Source organism: Neoarius graeffei, chromosome 2 (assembly GCF_027579695.1).
Source record: "Neoarius graeffei isolate fNeoGra1 chromosome 2, fNeoGra1.pri, whole genome shotgun sequence".
Taxonomy (NCBI): domain Eukaryota; kingdom Metazoa; phylum Chordata; class Actinopteri; order Siluriformes; family Ariidae; genus Neoarius; species Neoarius graeffei.
In genome coordinates, this window is record NC_083570.1 from 20,326,411 (window position 1) to 20,349,801 (window position 23,391).

The 23,391-nt window shown below is 39.2% G+C and overlaps 1 protein-coding gene across 1 annotated transcript in view; it reads left to right on the forward strand.

Moving 5' to 3' along the window:
- Window positions 1–7,771: 7,771 nt before the first annotated feature.
- LOC132869096 (cilia- and flagella-associated protein 57-like) overlaps window positions 7,772–23,391 on the forward strand; it is a 53,345-nt gene continuing 37,725 nt past the window's right edge. Inside the window, exons 1-3 of the mRNA XM_060902450.1 lie at window positions 7,772–7,801; window positions 21,242–21,434; window positions 21,690–22,000. Of these exons, the coding sequence (XP_060758433.1) occupies window positions 7,772–7,801; window positions 21,242–21,434; window positions 21,690–22,000 (534 nt within the window). The remainder of the gene's footprint in view (window positions 7,802–21,241; window positions 21,435–21,689; window positions 22,001–23,391) is intronic.

The window sequence follows — 23,391 nt, forward strand, 5'->3', positions numbered from 1 at the left end:
TGCACACCATTGTTGTTCAGTGTTCTCCTGATGGTGGACTCATGAATATTAACATTAGCCAATGTGAGAGAGGCCTTCAGTTGCTTAAAAGTTACCCTGGGGTCCTTTGTGACCTCGCTGACTATTAAACGCCTTGCTCTTGGAGTGATCTTTGTTGGTCGACCACTCCTGGGGAGGATAACAATGGTCCTGAATTTCCTCCATTTGTACACAATCTGTCTGACTGTGGACTGGTGGAGTCCAAACTCTTTAGAGATGGTTTTGTAGCCTTTTCCGGCCTGATGAGCATCAACAACGCTTTTTCTGAGGTCCTCAGAAATCAACTTTGCTCGTGCCATGATACACCTCCACAAACACGTGTTGTGAAGATCAGACGTTGATAGATCCCTGTTGTTTAAATAAAACAGGGTGCCCACTCACACCTAATTGTCATCCCATTGACTGAAAACACCTGACTCTAATTTCACCTTCAAATTAGATTAGATTAAACTTTATTGATCCCTTTGGGAGGGTTCCCTCAGGGAAATTAAGATTCCAGAAGCATCATTACAGATAAACAGAGAATAGAAATAGAGAAAATTTCTACATAAATTAAAATAAATTAAGTATTTACATATACAAATATAAAAGAATAAGATATGGGGAAGCAGGAAAGATATTGCACTTTATATTGCACATTATATTGCACATTGTCCAGTATTGCTTATTGTTAGGGTAGGCTACTGCTCTTTCCCTTCCTCTGTCCTCCTGTTACCCCTCCTCCCCCCCAGAGAGGAGTTGTACAGTCTGATGGCGTGAGGGACAAAGGAGTTTTTGAGTCTGTTCATCCTGCACTTGGGAAGGAGCATTCTGTCACTGAACAGGCTCCTCTGGTTGCTGATGGCAGTGTGCAGAGGGTGACTGGCATCGTCCATGATGTTCAATAGTTTGGCCATAGACCTCTTCTCTGACACCGTCACCAGAGAGTCCAGCTTCACGCCGGCCACAGAGCCGGCCCGCCTGATCAGTTTGTCCAGCCTGGATGTGTCCTTCTTGGATGTGCTGCCCCCCCAGCACACCACGGTGTAAAACAGGACACTGGCGACCACAGACTGATAGAACATCCACAGGAGTTTCCTGCAGATGTTAAAGGACCGCAGACTCCTCAGGAAATACAGCCTGCTCTGTACCTTCCTGTATTGGTGATTGGTGTTGCAAGTCCAGTCCAGCTTGCTGTCCAGCCACAGCCCGAGGTACTTGTTGGAATTCACAGCCTCCACCTTGACTCCCTCGATCAGAACTGGTCGTGACCTTGGTCTGGACCTCCCAAAGTCAATGACCAGCTCTTGGTCTTTGAGGTCTTGAGCTGCAGATGGTTCCTGTTGCACCACACAGCAAAGTCCCTCACCAAGCTCCTATACTCCTCTCTGTCATCACTGATACACCCAACGATGGCTGTGTCATCGGCAAACTTCTGAATGTGACACAGCTCCAAGTTGTAGCAGAAGTCCGCAGTGTACAGGGTGAAGAGAAGAGGGGCCAGCACCGTGCCCTGGGGTGCTCTGGTGCTGCTAATTACAGTGTCAGACATGATGTCCTTCAGCCTGACGTACTTTGGCCTGTCAGTGAGGTAGCTGGAAATCCAGGTGACCAGGCAGGGGTCCACTCGCATCCTGTTCAGTTTGTCCTGAAGCAATAGGGGCTGGATGGTGTTGAAGGCACTCGAGAAGTCCAAGAAGAGGATCCTCACTGTGCCATTTCCCTTATCCAGATGCAAGTGGGTTCGGTGTAGCAGGTAGAGGATGGCGTCTTCCACACCAACACCTGCCCGGTACGCAAACTGCAGACAGTCCTGGGCATGTTGCACCTGGGGTCTGAGGAGGCTGAGGAAGAGCCACTCCAACGTCTTCATCAGATGTGAAGTGAGTGCCACCAGTCGGAAGTCGTTCAGCTCACTGGGCCGATTCTTTTTGGGAACTGGAACGATACATGATGTCTTCCAGAGGGTTGGCACTCTCCCCAGCTGCAGGCTGAGGTTGAAGATGCATTGGAGTGGTTCACCCAGTTCAGCAGCGCAGAATCCTAGAGGTTCACATACTTTTGTCACTCACAGATATGTAATATTGGATCATTTTCCTCAATAAATAAATGACTAAGTACAATATTTTTGTCTCATTTGTTTAACTGGGTTCTCTTTATCTACTTTTAGGACTTGTGTGAAAATTTGATGTTTTAGGGTCATATTTATGCAGAAATATAGAAAATTCTAAAGGGTTCACAAACTTTCAAGCACCACTAAAATACAAGAATAAAAGTTACAGTGCAGGGCAAGGAATTAATCAAAAGCTTCAAATGTGATTTAATAAAAGGCAAAGAAGAAAGTATTCAGCCTTGATTTAAAAGAACTGAAAGATGCAGCAGACACAAAGTACTTTGTATTGATGAATATGGGAAATATGCTCAGTATAATATGTATTTATCACAAAAATACATGCGTGTATTTATTATTTTGAAAACCCACCAGCCAACTGATCTGGCACGTTTTAATTGTGCAACAGTAATGATGTAAATAACGGCGTGGCAGAGTAGTGTCCCAAAGTGGTGTTTTTTGGATTTTTTTTTTTAATTTGATCAGAATGAGTTCACTATATAGTCCTCTATATAGAATTCCCTAGATAGTGAGTAGGGAATAGTGAATGAGTGAGTGATTTCTGACACAGCCACAGTCACTCACTCACAAGGAAGTTTTACATCCCCGATGTGTGACGTCATGTTGTCTTGACAACCATGCAATACCGTAAACCATATTCAATGCTCATTCTCCATTGGGTCGAGTGATGTAATACACATAGGATAAGCGATATGCAAACAATGTTGTATGCTATCAAAGCAAATGAATGAAGCCTGATAGAAGGGAATAGAACACATGTTTTTATTCCATAGAAAAAGTATCCTGTTTGTAGAGTATTTCCCAATATTTCACTCCAATTACATCACTCCCAGTGTTTTCCCACTGAATTGATGTGCGTTGTTAAAATGGTGAACCTGTTCCATCCATCCATTATCTGTAGCTGCTTATCCTGTTCTATGGGTGAGAGGCGGGGTACACCCTGGACAAGTCACCAGATCATCACAGGGCTGACACAGACACAAACAACCAGTCACAACTACGGTCAATTTAGAGCCACCAATTAGCCTAACCTGCATGTCTTTGGACTGTAGGGGAAAGCAGAGCACCTGGAGGAACCCCATGCAGACACAGGGACAGGGGTGGAGCTAAAGGGGTGGGTGGGCGGGGCCATTGCCCCTGGGCCTTGGGCCCTCCCCCTAGCCGTACAGGGCCTCACCCTTTGACATTCAGGCCCTCCCAATAAATGTGCCTTATGCGATTTCATTGGAAATTCCTTGCAACCTACAAGTTTTCACATGATTACAGACTAGTTGACCTATATATCTCTCATTTTTGCTACACATTCTTATCATGGTTAAAAAAAATTAAATTTAAAAAAACCCTGTGAAATCAGGATAGTTGAGGCTTTTCTTGGATTTGAGATAACTGTGAACGCATCCGCTTCTGAACTGGAGGGCTGAATTATTAGCTGCATTGAAGGGAATGCCTTAGATCTTTCCAGATGCCGTGGACAGGGTTATGACGGCGCAGCGAACATGAGCGGAATTTATTCTGGTGTTCAGGCGAGAATAGCGGAGCGGGAGCCCCTTGTTTGTACATGCACTGTGCGGCTCATTGTCTGAATTTGGTACTGAATGATTGTCAAAACTATCCCAGAGATTAGACAGTTTTATGATGTGGTTGCCAACAGTGTTAAGAGATGGGCATTACTTGGCGACTTATTGAGCCCAGAGAGCAGGGACATAACCTTGAAACACCTCTGCCCAACCTGCTGGTCCTCCCGCTACGATGCGCTTGTTGCGTTAAAGTACAGATATGGAGACGTCATTAAAGCTCTCACTTACAAGCAAGAAAACAAATGAACGAGATGAGGCAGATGCACTTAAAAAGGCCATTACTAAATTTCAGTTCATATTTTTAATCAGCCTTCAGACAAAGATTTTGGAGTGCAATAATGCCATCTCAAAGTTACTGCAGGAGAAGACCACTGATCTCCTCAAAGCGTCTGCATTATTGCAGAATGCTGTACGAACTCTACAGGAGTACAGGGAGCAGTTTGATGAGGCAAAGGCTTCCACTCTGGCATTGGCTGTGAAATGGGGCAGTCAAACGCAATTTGTAGCCACCACGTTGAAAAAAGTGAAGCGCCACTTTGATCACCTTCCGATGCAGAACATTATTTTCAGGTGAATGTGTTCTATGCATGCCTTGATGTAATCATTTAGCAGCTCTCACAAACGTTTGTCAGTTTAAATCGGACTGCTCATTTGTTTGAGGCTATTCATCCAAATACGCTCCAGCATGCCAAGGACGAGGAGCTATATGAAGTGGCCCGTCGACTGTGTGATCACTATAGTCGGGATATTGACTCCAGCTTTCCTGGTCAACTAGTATCATTTAGGGCTTGTTTCAAGGAGCAGATAGCAAGACACACATCTGTACTTAGCCTGGCCAGATTGCTGGTAGTAGATCATCCAGCAGTAACTTCAACATTTAGTGAGGTGTGCACGGCCTTCTTGCTTTTTCTCACTCTTCCCGTCTCAGTTGCGACAGTAGAGCGCTCTTTCTCATCTCATTATCTCTAGTCACTTTATCCTGTTCTACAGGGTCGCAGGCAAGCTGGAGCCTATCCCAGCTGACTACGGGCGAAAGGCGGGGTACACCCTGGACAAGTCACCAGGTCATCACAGGGCTGACACATAGACACAGACAACCATTCACACTCGCATTCACACCTACGGTCAATTTAGAGTCACCAGTTAACCTAACCTGCATGTCTTTGGACTGTGGGGGAAAGCACAGCACCCGGAGGAAACCCACGCGGACACGGGGAGAACATGCAAACTCCGCACAGAAAGGCCCTCATCGGCCGTGGCGCTCGAACCCGGACCTTCTTGCTGTGGGGCGACAGCGCTAACCACTACACCACCGTGCCGCCCAAGCGCTCTTTCTCCAAATTAAAATTGATAAAAATTATCTCAGGAGCACAATGGGTCAAGAGAGACTCTATGGATTAGCCATTTTATCAATTGAGAATGAGCAAGCAAGAGCGCTTAACATCCTTCAAATAGTCGACGAATGCCTTTTTAATGACGAACGCAGTTTTCCGTGTCGGCTTTGTAGTTGAAGATGTGCTTACACAATGAGGGTGCATCATTCATGATTGCTGGATTTTGTTGTTGTTGTTGTTTAGTGTCCATTTGGAACATAATAAAAAATGAATGGAAAATACAGGCTATGTAGGCCTATAAAAAAAAAAAATAGAATAATAATAATAATAATAAAACAATTTGAGCAAGTTCTGTTCTAATATAGCCTGATTATATGCCACAGGCCTTCTGTTTGTTTGCAATTTCGCCATGGCTAGGTCCAAAGGCTATGTTCTTAAAAACTGCTTTTTGTTAGATATAGCCTGAGTAGGCCTATATGCCGCAAGCCTTCTAATTTGTTTGTTTGCAATTTCACCATGTGGGGGCCCTGATTGGTGTTTTGCCCCGGGGCCTTGTGTGCAGTTGTTCCGCCACTGCATGGGGAGAACATGCAAACTCCACACAGAAAGGCCCTCACTGGCTGCTGGGCTCAAACCCAGGACCTTCTTGCTGTGAGGCAACAATGCTAACCACTACACCACCGTGCCACCTGCAAACCGGTTCAAAATGAAAATTATTTTGCTTAACTTGCAGGTTTGTTTGTTTGTGGATGTGTCTATATAATATAAAGAACATTACATGGTGGGACAAAGATATGAAGTTCTCATGTTAAAAATGCTTTGTTCACTCATGAAATATATTCACCACTCAAAGACAAACTCCACACCTTCGTGCAACTGTGTAATATTCTCTTTGTAGAAACTTGTTTATTTCCTTTCTATACAATTACAGGGGACATTCCACCGAATGGGTGCCATTTGCTTGTTGTACCACTCCCAAATTAAACTTAATTTGTTATATCTTTTCAACACTGATTATAATAACACACATTTAACTATTCAAAATGTGTATTGGTCAACCTCAGGCTACGATATTTATTTTTTTTTACAAGGTTTGGAAGTCAAAGATGGCTGCATACTCTTTATATGAGTAACAGGACTGAAAGTAACAGGACTGAGTTTTTACCCTAGGATTAGCCAATACATGGAATTAAGCCACATGGCATCATCGCTAACAGCATGACCACACTTGGCACATTCTAGTGATTTACCAAAAATCTGTATTTTTAAAATAAATAAATATCATCTAAGAAATAATATAAGTAACAGGACAGTATGTTGACATTGACCTTATCAGTCAAAGTTAAAAAATCATCAAATATACAGAAAAGTAAATGAGAGAACTAACTGTTGGTCTTCCCATGGCCTTCAGAAGACACAACTGATGTAACTTCTTGTTGAGCATGTGATTTATGGAATGTTCCAAATTTGTCAGATGGGGTAATATGTTTGGGTAACAGGACTGAGTGAAAACCCAGGGACACGACTAAAATGTGTATTTTAACTAAGATATTGTGGATTTCTTCTCATCTCATTATCTCTAGCCGCTTTATCCTTCTACAGGGTTGCAGGCAAGCTGGAGCCTATCCCAGCTGACTACGGGCGAAAGGTGGGGTACACCCTGGGACAAGTCGCCAGGTCATCACAGGGCTGACACATAGACACAGACAACCATTCACACTCACATTCACACCTACGGTCAATTTAGAGTCACCAGTTAACCTAACCTGCATGTCTTTGGACTGTGGGGGAAACCGGAGCACCCGGAGGAAACCCACGCGGACACGGGGAGAACATGCAAACTCCACACAGAAAGGCCCTCGCCGGCCCCGGGGCTCGAACCCAGGACCTTCTTGCTGTGAAGTGACAGCGCTAACCACTACACCACCGTGCCGCCTATGGATTTCTTATGAAAAAATATATTTAAACTATGGATAGGATATGGAGTCACACAACAGTGCAAAAGAAATACTGTTTCTGAAGGATTTTAATAATAATATTTCATAGTTAAGTATAAAGTTAGAGTGTGGGGACAGGTAACACATGCTATTTTTCAGTGTTTTAGGTAGTTTTTATTAATCCTTACAATTATATATCTTAAATTTGAAATCAGATCAATGTGCAGGACATTCTGCGTAATAAGGAAATGTATTTTAAAGTACATTTTTATGTGCATTTATACATATAATTTTCTAGGGACGGAAATGGCACCGATTCGGTGGAATGGCTCACAGACAGACTTTATTGATCCTGAATGGGAAATTTGTAGAAAATATGAGTGAACTCCACCTCAGAGCTGTCAGGCCACAACTCTCTCTGGTTTACTGTTCTTTTTGAAACACAAAACCCCTCTTTAAAAAAAAAAAATCTTAACGTTACCTTGTTTGCAGGTGCAATACTCCACTCTCTCTCTCTACACTGAACCATTTTTCTTTTGACTCAGAACCGACTCTCGGCTCCCAAGAAAATGACTCACATGTCAATGAAATGTCCACTGTAATAACAAAACAAACACTGCATTGACTCGTGTTTTACTGATTGACGCTGTAACACAGGTGTGCGCACAACTGGTGCGTTTTTTATTCGAAAACACGTTGAAAAACGATCGTTTCAAAAAAAAATCGACTCACTTCTGAGTGACAAATCATCAAAATTCAGTCAAATGGAACCCGATGACGCCGAAGAGTTGCCAGGCAACCGCGGTGCGTAATAGAGCTGAGAGCGTGGGTGATGTTTTATTGTATAATAAGGTGTTTTTGGAGGAAGAAATCATCACTCAACTGAGAGATAACACGGACAATGACCACAGAAATTACTTCTTCACAGAGACATGTAAGCTCAGAAAAATTCAAACCAATTGAACATATAATCCATAGCGCGAATAATGGCATCTATAATTATTAGTAGTAGTAGTACTGCTGCTGCCGGCATTTCCTCGGACTCGCTTGCCTTCTTAAGTGCGCATGCGCGTGGACGCTTGCTAAGTTCACAGCGAAGTTTTTATTGATTGATGAGGAAATATAAATAAATAGATAGATAGATAATTTAAAATAAAAAAACAACATAGACATGTTATTTATCTAATTGTTGAGGAAAACAACACAAACTGGGCGTGTTATTTATCTAATTGTTGAGGAAAACAACACAAACTGGGCGTGTTATTTATCTAATTGTTGAGGAAAACAACACAAACTGGGCGTGTTATTTATCTAATTGTTGAGAAAAACAACACAAACTGGGCGTGTTATTTATCTAATTGTTGAGGAAAACAGCACAAACTGGGCGTGTTATTTATCTAATTGTTGAGGAAAACAACACAAACTGGGCGTGTTATTTATCTAATTGTTGAGGAAAACAACACAAACTGGGCGTGTTATTTATCTAATTGTTGAGGAAAACAACACAAACTGGGCGTGTTATTTATCTAATTGTTGAGGAAAACAACACAAACTGGGCGTGTTATTTATCTAATTGTTGAGGAAAACAACACAAACTGGGCGTGTTATTTATCTAATTGTTGAGAAAAACAACACAAACTGGGCGTGTTATTTATCTAATTGTTGAGGAAAACAGCACAAACTGGGCGTGTTATTTATCTAATTGTTGAGAAAAACAGCACAAACTGGGCGTGTTATTTATCTAATTGTTGAGGAAAACAGCACAAACTGGGCGTGTTATTTATCTAATTGTTGAGAAAAACAGCATATACTGGGCGTGTTATTTATCTAATTGTTGAGAAAAACAACACAAACTGGGCGTGTTATTTATCTAATTGTTGAGGAAAACAACACAAACTGGGCGTGTTATTTATCTAATTGTTGAGAAAAACAGCACAAACTGGGCGTGTTATTTATCTAATTGTTGAGGAAAACAACACAAACTGGGCGTGTTCTTTATCTAATTGTTGAGGAAAACAACACAAACTGGGCGTGTTATTTATCTAATTGTTGAGGAAAACAACACAAACTGGGCGTGTTATTTATCTAATTGTTGAGGAAAACAACACAAACTGGGCGTGTTATTTATCTAATTGTTGAGAAAAACAACACAAACTGGGCGTGTTATTTATCTAATTGTTGAGGAAAACAGCACAAACTGGGCGTGTTATTTATCTAATTGTTGAGAAAAACAGCACAAACTGGGCGTGTTATTTATCTAATTGTTGAGGAAAACAACACAAACTGGGCGTGTTATTTATCTAATTGTTGAGAAAACCAGCATATACTGGGCGTGTTATTTATCTAATTGTTGAGAAAAACAACACAAACTGGGCGTGTTATTTATGTAATTGTTGAGGAAAACAACACAAACTGGGCGTGTTATTTATCTAATTGTTGAGAAAAACAGCACAAACTGGGCGTGTTATTTATCTAATTGTTGAGGAAAACAACACAAACTGGGCGTGTTATTTATCTAATTGTTGAGGAAAACAACACAAACTGGGCGTGTTATTTATCTAATTGTTGAGGAAAACAACACAAACTGGGCGTGTTATTTATCTAATTGTTGAGGAAAACAACACAAACTGGGCGTGTTATTTATCTAATTGTTGAGGAAAACAACACAAACTGGGCGTGTTATTTATCTAATTGTTGAGGAAAACAACACAAACTGGGCGTGTTATTTATCTAATTGTTGAGGAAAACAACACAAACTGGGCGTGTTATTTATCTAATTGTTGAGAAAAACAACACAAACTGGGCGTGTTATTTATCTAATTGTTGAGGAAAACAACACAAACTGGGCGTGTTATTTATCTAATTGTTGAGGAAAACAACACAAACTGGGCGTGTTATTTATCTAATTGTTGAGGAAAACAACACAAACTGGGCGTGTTATTTATCTAACTGTTGAGGAAAACAACACACACTGGGCGTGTTATTTATCTAATTGTTGAGGAAAACAACACAAACTGGGCGTGTTATTTATCTAATTGTTGAGGAAAACAACACAAACTGGGCGTGTTATTTATCTAATTGTTGAGGAAAACAACACAAACTGGGCGTGTTATTTATCTAATTGTTGAAGAAAACAACACACACTGGGCGTGTTATTTATCTAATTGTTGAGGAAAACAACACAAACTGGGCGTGTTATTTATCTAATTGTTGAGGAAAACAACACACACTGGGCGTGTTATTTATCTAATTGTTGAGGAAAACAACACAAACTGGGCGTGTTATTTATCTAATTGTTGAGGAAAACAACACAAACTGGGCGTGTTATTTATCTAATTGTTGAGGAAAACAACACAAACTGGGCGTGTTATTTATCTAATTGTTGAGGAAAACAACACACACTGGGCGTGTTATTTATCTAATTGTTGAGAAAAACAGCACAAACTGGGCGTGTTATTTATCTAATTGTTGAGGAAAACAACACAAACTGGGCGTGTTATTTATCTAATTGTTGAGAAAAACAACACAAACTGGGCGTGTTATTTATCTAATTGTAGAGAAAAACACAAACTGGGCGTGTTATTTATCTAATTTTTGAGGAAAACAACACAAACTGGGCGTGTTCTTTATCTAATTGTTGAGGAAAACAACACAAACTGGGCGTGTTATTTATCTAATTGTTGAGGAAAATAACACAAACTGGGCGTGTTATTTATCTAATTGTTGAGGAAAACAACACAAACTGGGCGTGTTATTTATCTAATTGTTGAGAAAAACAACAAACTGGGCGTGTTATTTATCTAATTGTTGAGGAAAACAGCACAAACTGGGCGTGTTATTTATCTAATTGTTGAGAAAAACAGCACAAACTGGGCGTGTTATTTATCTAATTGTTGAGGAAAACAGCACAAACTGGGCGTGTTATTTATCTAATTGTTGAGAAAAACAGCATATACTGGGCGTGTTATTTATCTAATTGTTGAGAAAAACAACACAAACTGGGCGTGTTATTTATCTAATTGTTGAGGCAAACAACAAACTGGGCGTGTTATTTATCTAATTGTTGAGAAAAACAGCACAAACTGGGCGTGTTATTTATCTAATTGTTGAGGAAAACAACACAAACTGGGCGTGTTCTTTATCTAATTGTTGAGGAAAACAACACAAACTGGGCGTGTTATTTATCTAATTGTTGAGGAAAACAACACAAACTGGGCGTGTTATTTATCTAATTGTTGAGGAAAACAACACAAACTGGGCGTGTTATTTATCTAATTGTTGAGAAAAACAACACAAACTGGGCGTGTTATTTATCTAATTGTTGAGGAAAACAGCACAAACTGGGCGTGTTATTTATCTAATTGTTGAGAAAAACAGCACAAACTGGGCGTGTTATTTATCTAATTGTTGAGGAAAACAACACAAACTGGGCGTGTTATTTATCTAATTGTTGAGAAAAACAGCATATACTGGGCGTGTTATTTATCTAATTGTTGAGAAAAACAACACAAACTGGGCGTGTTATTTATGTAATTGTTGAGGAAAACAACACAAACTGGGCGTGTTATTTATCTAATTGTTGAGAAAAACAGCACAAACTGGGCGTGTTATTTATCTGATTGTTGAGGAAAACAACACAAACTGGGCGTGTTATTTATCTAATTGTTGAGGAAAACAACACAAACTGGGCGTGTTATTTATCTAATTGTTGAGGAAAAACAACACAAACTGGGCGTGTTATTTATCTAATTGTTGAGAAAAACAACACAAACTGGGCGTGTTTTTTATCTAATTGTTGAGGAAAAACAACACAAACTGGGCGTGTTATTTATCTAATTGGTGAGAAAAACAACACAAACTGGGCGTGTTATTTATCTAATTGTTGAGGAAAACAACACAAACTGGGCGTGTTATTTATCTAATTGTTGAGAAAAACAACACAAACTGGGCGTGTTTTTTATCTAATTGTTGAGGAAAAACAACACAAACTGGGCGTGTTATTTATCTAATTGTTGAGAAAAACAACACAAACTGGGCGTGTTATTTATCTAATTGTTGAGGAAAACAACACAAACTGGGCGTGTTATTTATCTAATTGTTGAGGAAAACAACACAAACTGGGCGTGTTATTTATCTAATTGTTGAGGAAAACAACACACACTGGGCGTGTTATTTATCTAATTGTTGAGGAAAACAACACAAACTGGGCGTGTTATTTATCTAATTGTTGAGGAAAACAACACAAACTGGGCGTGTTATTTATCTAATTGTTGAGGAAAACAACACAAACTGGGCGTGTTATTTATCTAATTGTTGAGGAAAACAACACAAACTGGGCGTGTTATTTATCTAATTGTTGAGGAAAACAGCACAAACTGGGCGTGTTATTTATCTAATTGTTGAGAAAAACAGCACAAACTGGGCGTGTTATTTATCTAATTGTTGAGAAAAACAACACAAACTGGGCGTGTTATTTATCTAATTGTTGAGGAAAACAACACAAACTGGGCGTGTTATTTATCTAATTGTTGAGGAAAACAGCACAAACTGGGCATGTTATTTATCTAATTGCTGAGAAAAACAGCATATACTGGGCGTCTTATTTATCTAATTGTTGAGAAAAACAGCACAAACTGGGCGTGTTATTTATCTAATTGTTGAGAAAAACAGCACAAACTGGGCGTGTTATTTATCTAATTGTTGAGGAAAACAACACAAACTGGGCGTGTTATTTATCTAATTGTTGAGGAAAATAACACAAACTGGGCGTGTTATTTATCTAATTGTTGAGGAAAACAACACAAACTGGGCGTGTTATTTATCTAATTGTTGAGGAAAACAACACAAACTGGGCGTGTTATTTATCTAATTGTTGAGGAAAACAACACAAACTGGGCATGTTATTTATCTAATTGTTGAGGAAAACAACACAAACTGGGCGTGTTATTTATCTAATTGTTGAGGAAAACAACACAAACTGGGCGTGTTATTTATCTAATTGTTGAGAAAAACAACACAAACTGGTCGTGTTATTTATCTAATTGTTGAGAAAAACGACACAAACAGGGCGTGTTATTTATCTAATTGTTGAGAAAAACAACACAAACAGGGCATGTTATTTATCTAATTGTTGAGGAAAACAGAACAAACTGGGCGTGTTATTTATCTAATTGTTGAGAAAAGCAACACAAACTGGGCGTGTTATTTATCTCATTGTAGAGAAAAACACAAACTGGGCGTGTTATTTATCTCATTGTATAGAAAAACACAAACTGGGCGTGTTATTTATCTAATTGTTGAGAAAACCAACACAAACTGGGCGTGTTATTTATCTCATTGTAGAGAAAAATACAAACTGGGCGTGTTATTTATCTAATTTTTGAGGAAAACAACACAAACTGGGCGTGTTCTTTATCTAATTGTTGAGGAAAACAACACACACTGGGCGTGTTATTTATCTAATTGTTGAGGAAAACAACACAAACTGGGCGTGTTATTTATCTAATTGTTGAGGAAAACAACACACACTGGGCGTGTTATTTATCTAATTGTTGAGAAAAACAACACAAACTGGGCGTGTTATTTATCTAATTGTTGAGGAAAACAACACAAACTGGGCGTGTTATTTATCTAATTGTTGAGGAAAACAACACAAACTGGGCGTGTTATTTATCTAATTGTTGAGGAAAACAACACACACTGGGCGTGTTATTTATCTAATTGTTGAGGAAAACAACACAAACTGGGCGTGTTATTTATCTAATTGTTGAGGAAAACAACACAAACTGGGCGTGTTATTTATCTAATTGTTGAGGAAAACAACACAAACTGGGCGTGTTATTTATCTCATTGTAGAGAAAAACACAAACTGGGCGTGTTATTTATCTAATTGTTGAGAAAACCAACACAAACTGGGCGTGTTATTTATCTCATTGTAGAGAAAAATACAAACTGGGCGTGTTATTTATCTAATTGTTGAGGAAAACAACACAAACTGGGCGTGTTATTTATCTAATTGTTGAGGAAAACAACACACACTGGGCGTGTTATTTATCTAATTGTTGAGGAAAACAGCACAAACTTGGCGTGTTATTTATCTAATTGTTGAGGAAAACAACACACACTGGGCGTGTTATTTATCTAATTGTTGAGGAAAACAGCACAAACTGGGCGTGTTATTTATCTAATTGTTGAGAAAAACAACACAAACTGGGCGTTATTTATCTAATTGTTGAGAAAAACAACACAAACTGGGCGTGTTATTTATCTAATTGTTGAGGAAAACAACACAAACTGGGCGTGTTATTTATCTAATTGTTGAGGAAAACAACACAAACTGGGCGTGTTATTTATCTAATTGTTGAGGAAAACAACACAAACTGGGCGTGTTATTTATCTAATTGTTGAGGAAAACAACACAAACTGGGCGTGTTATTTATCTAATTGTTGAGGAAAACAACACAAACTGGGCGTGTTATTTATCTAATTGTTGAGGAAAACAACACAAACTGGGCGTGTTATTTATCTAATTGTTGAGGAAAACAACACACACTGGGCGTGTTATTTATCTAATTGTTGAGAAAAACAGCACAAACTGGGCGTGTTATTTATCTAATTGTTGAGGAAAACAACACAAACTGGGCGTGTTATTTATCTAATTGTTGAGAAAAACAACACAAACTGGGCGTTATTTATCTAATTGTTGAGAAAAACAACACAAACTGGGCGTGTTATTTATCTAATTGTTCAGAAAAACAACACAAACTGGGCATGTTATTTATCTAATTGTTGAGAAAAACAACACAACCAGGGCATGTTATTTATCTAATTGTTGAGGAAAACAGCACAAACTGGGCGTGTTATTTATCTAATTGTTGAGAAAACCAACACAAACTGGGCGTGTTATTTATCTAATTGTAGAGAAAAACACAAACTGGGCGTGTTATTTATCTAATTTTTGAGGAAAACAACACAAACTGGGCGTGTTATTTATCTAATTGTTGATGAAAACAACACAAACTGGGCGTGTTATTTATCTAATTGTTGAGGAAAACAACACAAACTGGGCGTGTTATTTATCTAATTGTTGAGAAAAACAACACAAACTGGGCGTGTTATTTATCTAATTGTTGAGGAAAACAACACAAACTGGGCGTGTTATTTATCTAATTGTTGAGGAAAACAGCACAAACTGGGCGTGTTATTTATCTAATTGTTGAGGAAAACAACACAAACTGGGCGTGTTATTTATCTAATTGTTGAGAAAACCAACACAAACTGGGCGTGTTATTTATCTAATTGTTGAGGAAAACAACACAAACTGGGCGTGTTATTTATCTAATTGTTGAGGAAAACAGCACAAACTGGGCGTGTTATTTATCTAATTGTTGAGGAAAACAGCACAAACTGGGCGTGTTATTTATCTAATTGTTGAGAAAAACAGCACAAACTGGGCGTGTTATTTATCTAATTGTTGAGAAAAACAACACAAACTGGGCGTGTTATTTATCTAATTGTTGAGGAAAACAGCACAAACTGGGCGTGTTATTTATCTAATTGTTGAGGAAAACAGCACAAACTGGGCGTGTTATTTATCTAATTGTTGAGGAAAACAACACAAACTGGGCGTGTTATTTATCTAATTGTTGTGGAAAGCAGCACAAACTGGGCGTGTTATTTATCTAATTGTTGAGAAAAACAACACAAACTGGGCGTGTTATTTATCTAATTGTTGAGAAAAACAACACAAACTGGGCGTGTTATTTATCTAATTGTTGAGAAAAACAGCACAAACTGGGCGTGTTATTTATCTAATTGTTGAGAAAAACAACACAAACTGGGCGTGTTATTTATCTAATTGTTGAGGAAAACAGCACAAACTGGGCGTGTTATTTATCTAATTGTTGAGAAAAACAACACAAACTGGGCGTGTTATTTATCTAATTGTTGAGAAAAACAGCACAAACTGGGCGTGTTATTTATCTAATTGTTGAGAAAAACAACACAAACTGGGTGTGTTATTTATCTAATTGTTGAGAAAAACAACACAAACTGGGCGTGTTATTTATCTAATTGTTGAGAAAAACAGCACAAACTTGGCGTGTTATTTATCTAATTGTTGATGAAAACAACACAAACTGGGCGTGTTATTTATCTAATTGTTGAGGAAAACAACACAAACTGGGCGTGTTATTTATCTAATTGTTGAGAAAAACACCACAAACTGTGCGTGTTATTTATCTAATTGTTGAGAAAAACACCACAAACTGGCGTTATTTATCTAAATGTTGAGAAAAACAACACAAACTGGGCGTGTTATTTATCTAATTGTTGAGGAAAACAACACAATCTGGGCGTGTTATTTATCTAATTGTTGAGGAAAACAACACAAACTGGGCGTGTTATTTATCTAATTGTTGAGGAAAACAACACAAACTGGGCGTGTTATTTATTTAATTGTTGAGAAAAACAACACAAACAGGGCATGTTATTTATCTAATTGTTGAGAAAAACAACACAAACAGGGCGTGTTATTTATCTAATTGTTGAGAAAAACAGCACAAAATGGGCGTTTTATTTATCTAATTGTTGACGAAAACAACACAAACTGGGCGTGTTATTTATCTAATTGTTGAGGAAAACAACACAAACTGGGCGTGTTATTTATCTAATTGTTGAGAAAAACACCACAAACTGGGCGTGTTATTTATCTAATTGTTGAGAAAAACAACACAAACTGGCGTTATTTATCTAATTGTTAAAAAAAACAACACAAACTGGGCGTGTTATTTATCTAATTGTTGAGAAAAACAACACAAACTGGGCGTGTTATTTATCTAATTGTTGAGAAAAACAACACAAACTGGGTGTGTTATTTATCTAATTGTTGAGGAAAACAACACAATCTGGGCGTGTTATTTATCTAATTGTTGAGGAAAACAACACAAACTGGGCGTGTTATTTATCTAATTGTTGAGGAAAACAACACAAACTGGGCGTGTTATTTATCTAATTGTTGAGAAAAACAACACAAACTGGGCGTGTTATTTATCTAATTGTTGAGGAAAACAACACAAACTGTGCGTGTTATTTATCTAATTGTTGAGAAAAACAACACAAACTGGGCGTGTTATTTATCTAATTGTTGAGAAAAACAACACAAACTGGGCGTGTTATTTATCTAATTGTTGAGAAAAACAACACAAACTGTGCGTGTTATTTATCTAATTGTTGAGAAAAACAACACAAACTGGGCGTGTTATTTATCTAATTTTTGAGGAAAACAACACAAACAGGGCGTGTTATTTATCTAATTGTTGAGAAAAACAACACAAACTGGGCGTGTTATTTATCTAATTGTTGAGAAAAACAACACAAACTGGGCGTGTTATTTATCTAATTTTTGAGGAAAACAACACAAACTGGGCGTGTTATTTATCTAATTTTTGAGGAAAACAACACAAACAGGGCGTGTTATTTATCTAATTGTTGAGAAAAACAGCACAAACAGGGCTTTATTTATCTAATTGTTGAGAAAAACAGCACAAACTGGGCGTGTTATTTATCTAATTTTTGAGGAAAACAACACAAACAGGGCGTGTTATTTATCTAATTGTTGAGAAAAACAGCACAAACTGGGCTTTATTTATCTAATTGTTGAGAAAAACAGCACAAACTGGGCGTGTTATTTATCTAATTGTTGAGAAAAACAGCACAAACTGGGCGTGTTATTTATCTAATTGTTGAGAAAAACAGCACAAACTGGGCATGTTATTTATCTAATTGTTGAGGAAAACAACACAAACTGGGCGTGTTATTTATCTAATTGTTGAGGAAAACAACACAAACTGGGCATGTTATTTATCTAATTGTTGCGGAAAACAACACAAACTGGGCGTGTTATTTATCTAATTGTTGAGGAAAACAGCACAAACTGGGCGTGTTATTTATCTAATTGTTGAGGAAAACAGCACAAACTGGGCGTGTTATTTATCTAATTGTTGAGGAAAACAGCACAAACTGGGCGTGTTATTTATCTAATTGTTGAGGAAAACAGCACAAACTGGGCGTGTTATTTATCTAATTGTTGAGGAAAACAGCACAAACTGGGCGTGTTATTTATCTAATTGTTGAGGAAAACAGCACAAACTGGGCGTGTTATTTATCTAATTGTTGAGGAAAACAACACAAACTGGGCGTGTTATTTATCTAATTGTTGAGGAAAACAACACAAACAGGGCGTGTTATTTATCTAATTGTTGAGAAAAACAGCACAAACTGGGCGTGTTATTTATCTAATTGTTGTGGAAAACAGCACAAACTGGGCGTGTTATTTATCTAATTGTTGAGGAAAACAGCACAAACTGGGCGTGTTATTTATCTAATTGTTGAGGAAAACAGCACAAACTGGGCGTGTTATTTATCTAATTGTTGAGGAAAACAACACAAACTGGGCGTGTTATTTATCTAATTGATGAGGAAAACAACAAACTGGGCGTGTTATTTATCTAATTGTTGAGAAAAACAGCACAAACTGGGCGTGTTATTTATCTAATTGTTGAGGAAAACAGCAAACTGGGTGTGTTATTTATCTAATGGTTGAGGAAAACAACAAACTGGGCGTGTTATTTATCTAATTGTTAAGAAAAACAGCACAAACTGGGCGTGTTATTTATCTAATTGTTGAGAAAAACAGCACAAACTGGGCGTGTTATTTATCTAATTGTTGAGAAAAACAGCACAAACTGGGCTTGTTATTTATCTAATTGTTGAGAAAAACAGCACAAACTGGGCATGTTCATTCATTCATTCATTCATTCATTCATTCATTATCTCTAGCCGCTTTATCCTTCTACAGGGTCGCAGGCAAGCTGGAGCCTATCCCAGCTGACTACTGGCGAAAGGCGGGGTACACCCTGGACAAGTCGCCTGGGGCCTCATGTACAAAGCTTGCGTACGCACAAAAAAGCTACATACATCACTTTCTGCGCAACATTCGTATGTACAAAGATTGACTTGTCGTGGAAAAGTGCGGTACTCTACGCAAACCTCATGGCTGGCGTATGCACATTTTTGGTGCATCTTGGTACTTGGCGACACTTGGAGGCAGAGCAACGCAACTACATTTAGGCCTACTCAGTCAAGAGTCATGACATGGCGATAAGAGTCATCCAAAAATGCATCGGAACATCAGGATGCGTGAATTGAAATGTATGTCAGTCATACGACATTGTCGAGACACATAATGCGAGACTGTTGGGTAAATGCCAACAGATCCATCAACCATCCCTCCCATATTGTAATTACGGGAAATGAGAAACCCCAGCAATATCATTTCGATATTATTCCCATTGACTATTCGTTAATTAATTAAATTAAAGAATGCACATGCAGGACCATGCATTGCAGCTAGCTTAATAGATCTTCCTCGCGCATTTGCCGCGAGGTGTCAGACTGAAATATTATTAGTTGATGTTGCGTGGGGTGGCCTTATCACATAATTACCAAGATCAATATATGAAACGATTTCCAAGTGCGTACAAATCAGACACTACCGCGGTGTGTGGCGTGTTACACAATGTGGCGCAGCGGCACGGCATGCCAATAATGGAGCGAGACCTGCCGGAGGACCCAGACCCTGGGCCTCACAACGAGGTGCCACAGCGACATGGCATACAAACCCGGCAGCGCTTAATAGCCACAATGTGAAAAGGTAAGGACAGACGGGACACCATTCATTTTTTAAGATATTCTTTTAATGTGTTATTCAGTTCCTTCAATTCCTCGCGGATTCCCTCGAGGTTGTCGTTAATCGCCTCTATCCCCTTTAAAATTTCCCCCTGCGACTCAAGGACCGCGCGCGTCAGCACCCGGCCTGTGGACCCGGCGACAGGGGCAGGCGGTGGAGAAGGGGGGCAGGTGACAGTGATGCTGGATCCGCTCGGCTGGGGGTCCTCTTCCTGCTCGGGTGGGATGGACTGGGGGCCTCCTGTTGTTCCCTGGCACCCTGCTAGAATACATTTGTCATTAAAATCCTATTGTGGAAAATATGTGCACATGTTTTATTTCTGGTTACATGTGGCTAGGAATATTGGGCCTACTAAGAGAGGAAGATATTTCCTCAAATATAGGGTGTCCCTGAAAAAATGTACACATTAGAGCACTAAAGGTGTTTTTTTGTTTTCAAGACCCATGTAACTCAAATAGACAATCATTGTGGCGCAGGCACTGCGGACGATGCGAATCATACCGTTATCTTGGTATAGGCTACATTCACATTCAGTGGCATACAATCAGTGACCGTTGCATGTCTCATAGCATACACTTTGAACATCACTTTAATTGGAGGTGACAGAACAATTAAGTGATGTATGTGAATTCTATTACACTGTGCTAAAGGCAGGGATTAACGCGAATAACTGTTAATGTTAAATGTTAATAATAAATGTTAAATGTTAATTTGATTAATGCAAGATTTCTAACATTTAATTAACATTAACGCGTTAGTAAAAGTTGCCATGTCTTTTACCTAACGCGGGCCTTACTGCAGGTCTATTTATACTAATTAACATATTCAGTGTGGAATAATTGAGGGAGGAGACGGGGCGGGGAACGGGGCTCGTGCATGTGCGCCGAATTCCACGTTGATTGGGATGTACAACAGGAGAGTGCGTGGAAACCTTCGTACGCACTGATTGATACATCCGGATTTTTTTGGTCGTACGCAAAATTCCCGATTTTGACGTGCACACATATTTAGTGGGAAATCCACGCAGGTCTTTGTACATGAGGCCCCAGGTCATCACAGGGCCTCATATCATTTAGTTTACAGTTAAAACACATACACACACACACACACACACACACACAAAGTGTGCAGTATATTTTTAACCACAAGGTAGGGCTGGGAGTCTCTTTCAAAAAAAATCGATTTCATTATTCCAGGCATTTGGAAATCAAAAGTCGACTCCAAAAGCTTTGCACTCGAATCTACACAGTGTTGTTGGATGCAAACAAAGTGGAGAAAGCAAATATTGTGTGGAATTGATTCTTAGAATTGATTCCCAGGACTTGCAGTCAGTTTACTGTCAAAACACATCACCCACTGGACCGTTACTATATCAGATCAGTGGGTTTGATGAGTCCATTTCATATACAGTGTGTTTTCTGTGTGGTACCAGTGCAGTATCTTTTTCAACTCATGCTCCTCTATGTCAGCATAATGTTTTCTTTTTCTTGTTTTAGACTGATTGTACATATGCTAAAATGGCTTCTTTTGGTGAAACGTCACAAATCCACCCTTGCCACGTTTTTGGCATGTGCAAAGGAGTAAGGAACAACTTAATCTTTCCAGACGAGACGTCACTGATTTTCCCAAGTGGAAAGCAATGTGTCTGCTACAGCGTCCTCACTCAGCAATGCATCAATTTCTTTCATGGTAAGCCTGCTGAGAGCTTCACTTCCTGTAGGACATTTTTAAAAACAAGCTAAGCATTTCATTAATACAGTGACGGAAAAATATATTTGTATTTCAGACACATATTTCAAGTATAATGTAAATTTACCTTTAGAATGTACAATTTTGTAGAGTTCAGGTCGTAACGTTGCATCCACTTAGAAAAAAATGAAAAAGAAATTCAGTTACAAACTGAATACAAAGATTCAGTTCCCTTATTCAAACTTTATCCCACAGTTGCGAAGGAAGACAACAATTTGCAGGCCCTGGCTTTAAGCCCCGACCGGAATTACCTGGCCGTGTCAGAGGCTGGTAAATCTGGCACCATCACCATCTTTCAACTAGAGAACAAGAAGTACCAAAAGATATGGGTTGGAACTGGCAGCGACTTTGACGTGCAGGAGTTAGTCTGCATGGCTTTTTCTGCAAACTCCAAATACCTGCTGGTCCAGGCTGGAGAACCCACATGGACACTCTACTATTGGGAGTGGGAGAAAAATGTGATCATTGCTACTGTGAAGTTTGCGAAGAGTAGCCAAATCAATCAGGTAGAAATTCTTAATGTCTTGTCGGAATAAGCAAAGACAAGTAGACTTCATAATCCATCCAAAACATGTGTACAACTATCAATAAAGTAAAAATTCCAGTTTAATCATTATTCATTTTTTATTTATTCAGGCCTGAATTGCTGGTGTCTACACGAAAGAAAAATGTACAGAGTAGTTCACGGTTATGAACCCTTAAACCCATGGTCATGAAGACAAATAGGGTGCATCTGATACATATGAACATGTCCCCTTTTTTGTGGGCTTAGACACAATAACCATTTCATGTCTGCATTTTAAGAGTATACAGTGAGGCAAAAAAGTCAGCCACCAATTGTGCAAGTTCTCCCACTTAAAAAGATGAGAGGCCTGTAATTTTCATCATAGGTACACTTCAACTATGAAAGACAGAATGGGGGGAAAGAATCCAGGAAATCACACTGTAGGATTTTTAATGAATTAATTGGTAAATTCCTCAGTTAAATAAGTATTTGGTCGCCAACAAACAAGCAAGATTTCTGGCTCTCACAGACCTGTAACTTCTTCTTTAAGAGGCTCCTCTGTCCTCCACTCGTTACCTGTATTAATGGCACCTGTTTGAACTCGTTATCAGTATAAAAGACACCTGTCCACAACCTCAAATAGTCACACTCCAAACTTCACTATGGCTAAGACCAAAGAGCTGTCAAAGGACACCAGAAACAAAATTGTAGACCTGCACCAGGCTGGGAAGACTGAATCTGCAATAGGTAAGTAGCTTGGTGTGAAGAAATCAACTGTGGGAGCAATTATTAGAAAATGGAAGACATACAAGACCACTGATAATCTCCCTCGATCTGGGGCTCCATGCAAGATCTCACCCTGTGGGGTCAAAATGATCACAAGAACGGTGAGCAAAAATCCCAGAACCACATGGGGGGACCTAGTGAAAGACCTGCAGAGAGCTGGGACCAAAGTAACAAAGGCTACCATCAGTAACACACTACGCCGCCAGGGACTCAAATCCTGCAGTGCCAGACGTGTCCCCCTGCTTAAGCCAGTACATGTCCAGGCCCGTCTGAAGGTTGCTAGAGAGCATTTGGATGATCCAGAAGAGGATTGGGAGAATGTCATATGGTCAGATGAAACCAAAATAGAACTTTTTGGCAAAAACTCAACTTGTGTTTGGAGGAGAAAGAATGCTGAGTTGCATCCAAAGAACACCATACCTACTGTGAAGCATGGGGGTGGACACATCATGCTTTGGGGCTGTTTTTCTGCAAAGGGACCAGGACGACTGATCTGTGTAAAGGAAAGAATGAATGGGGCCATGTATTGTGAGATTTTGAGTGAAAACCTCCTTCCATCAGGAAGGGCATTGAAGATGAAACATGGCTAGGTCTTTCAGCATGACA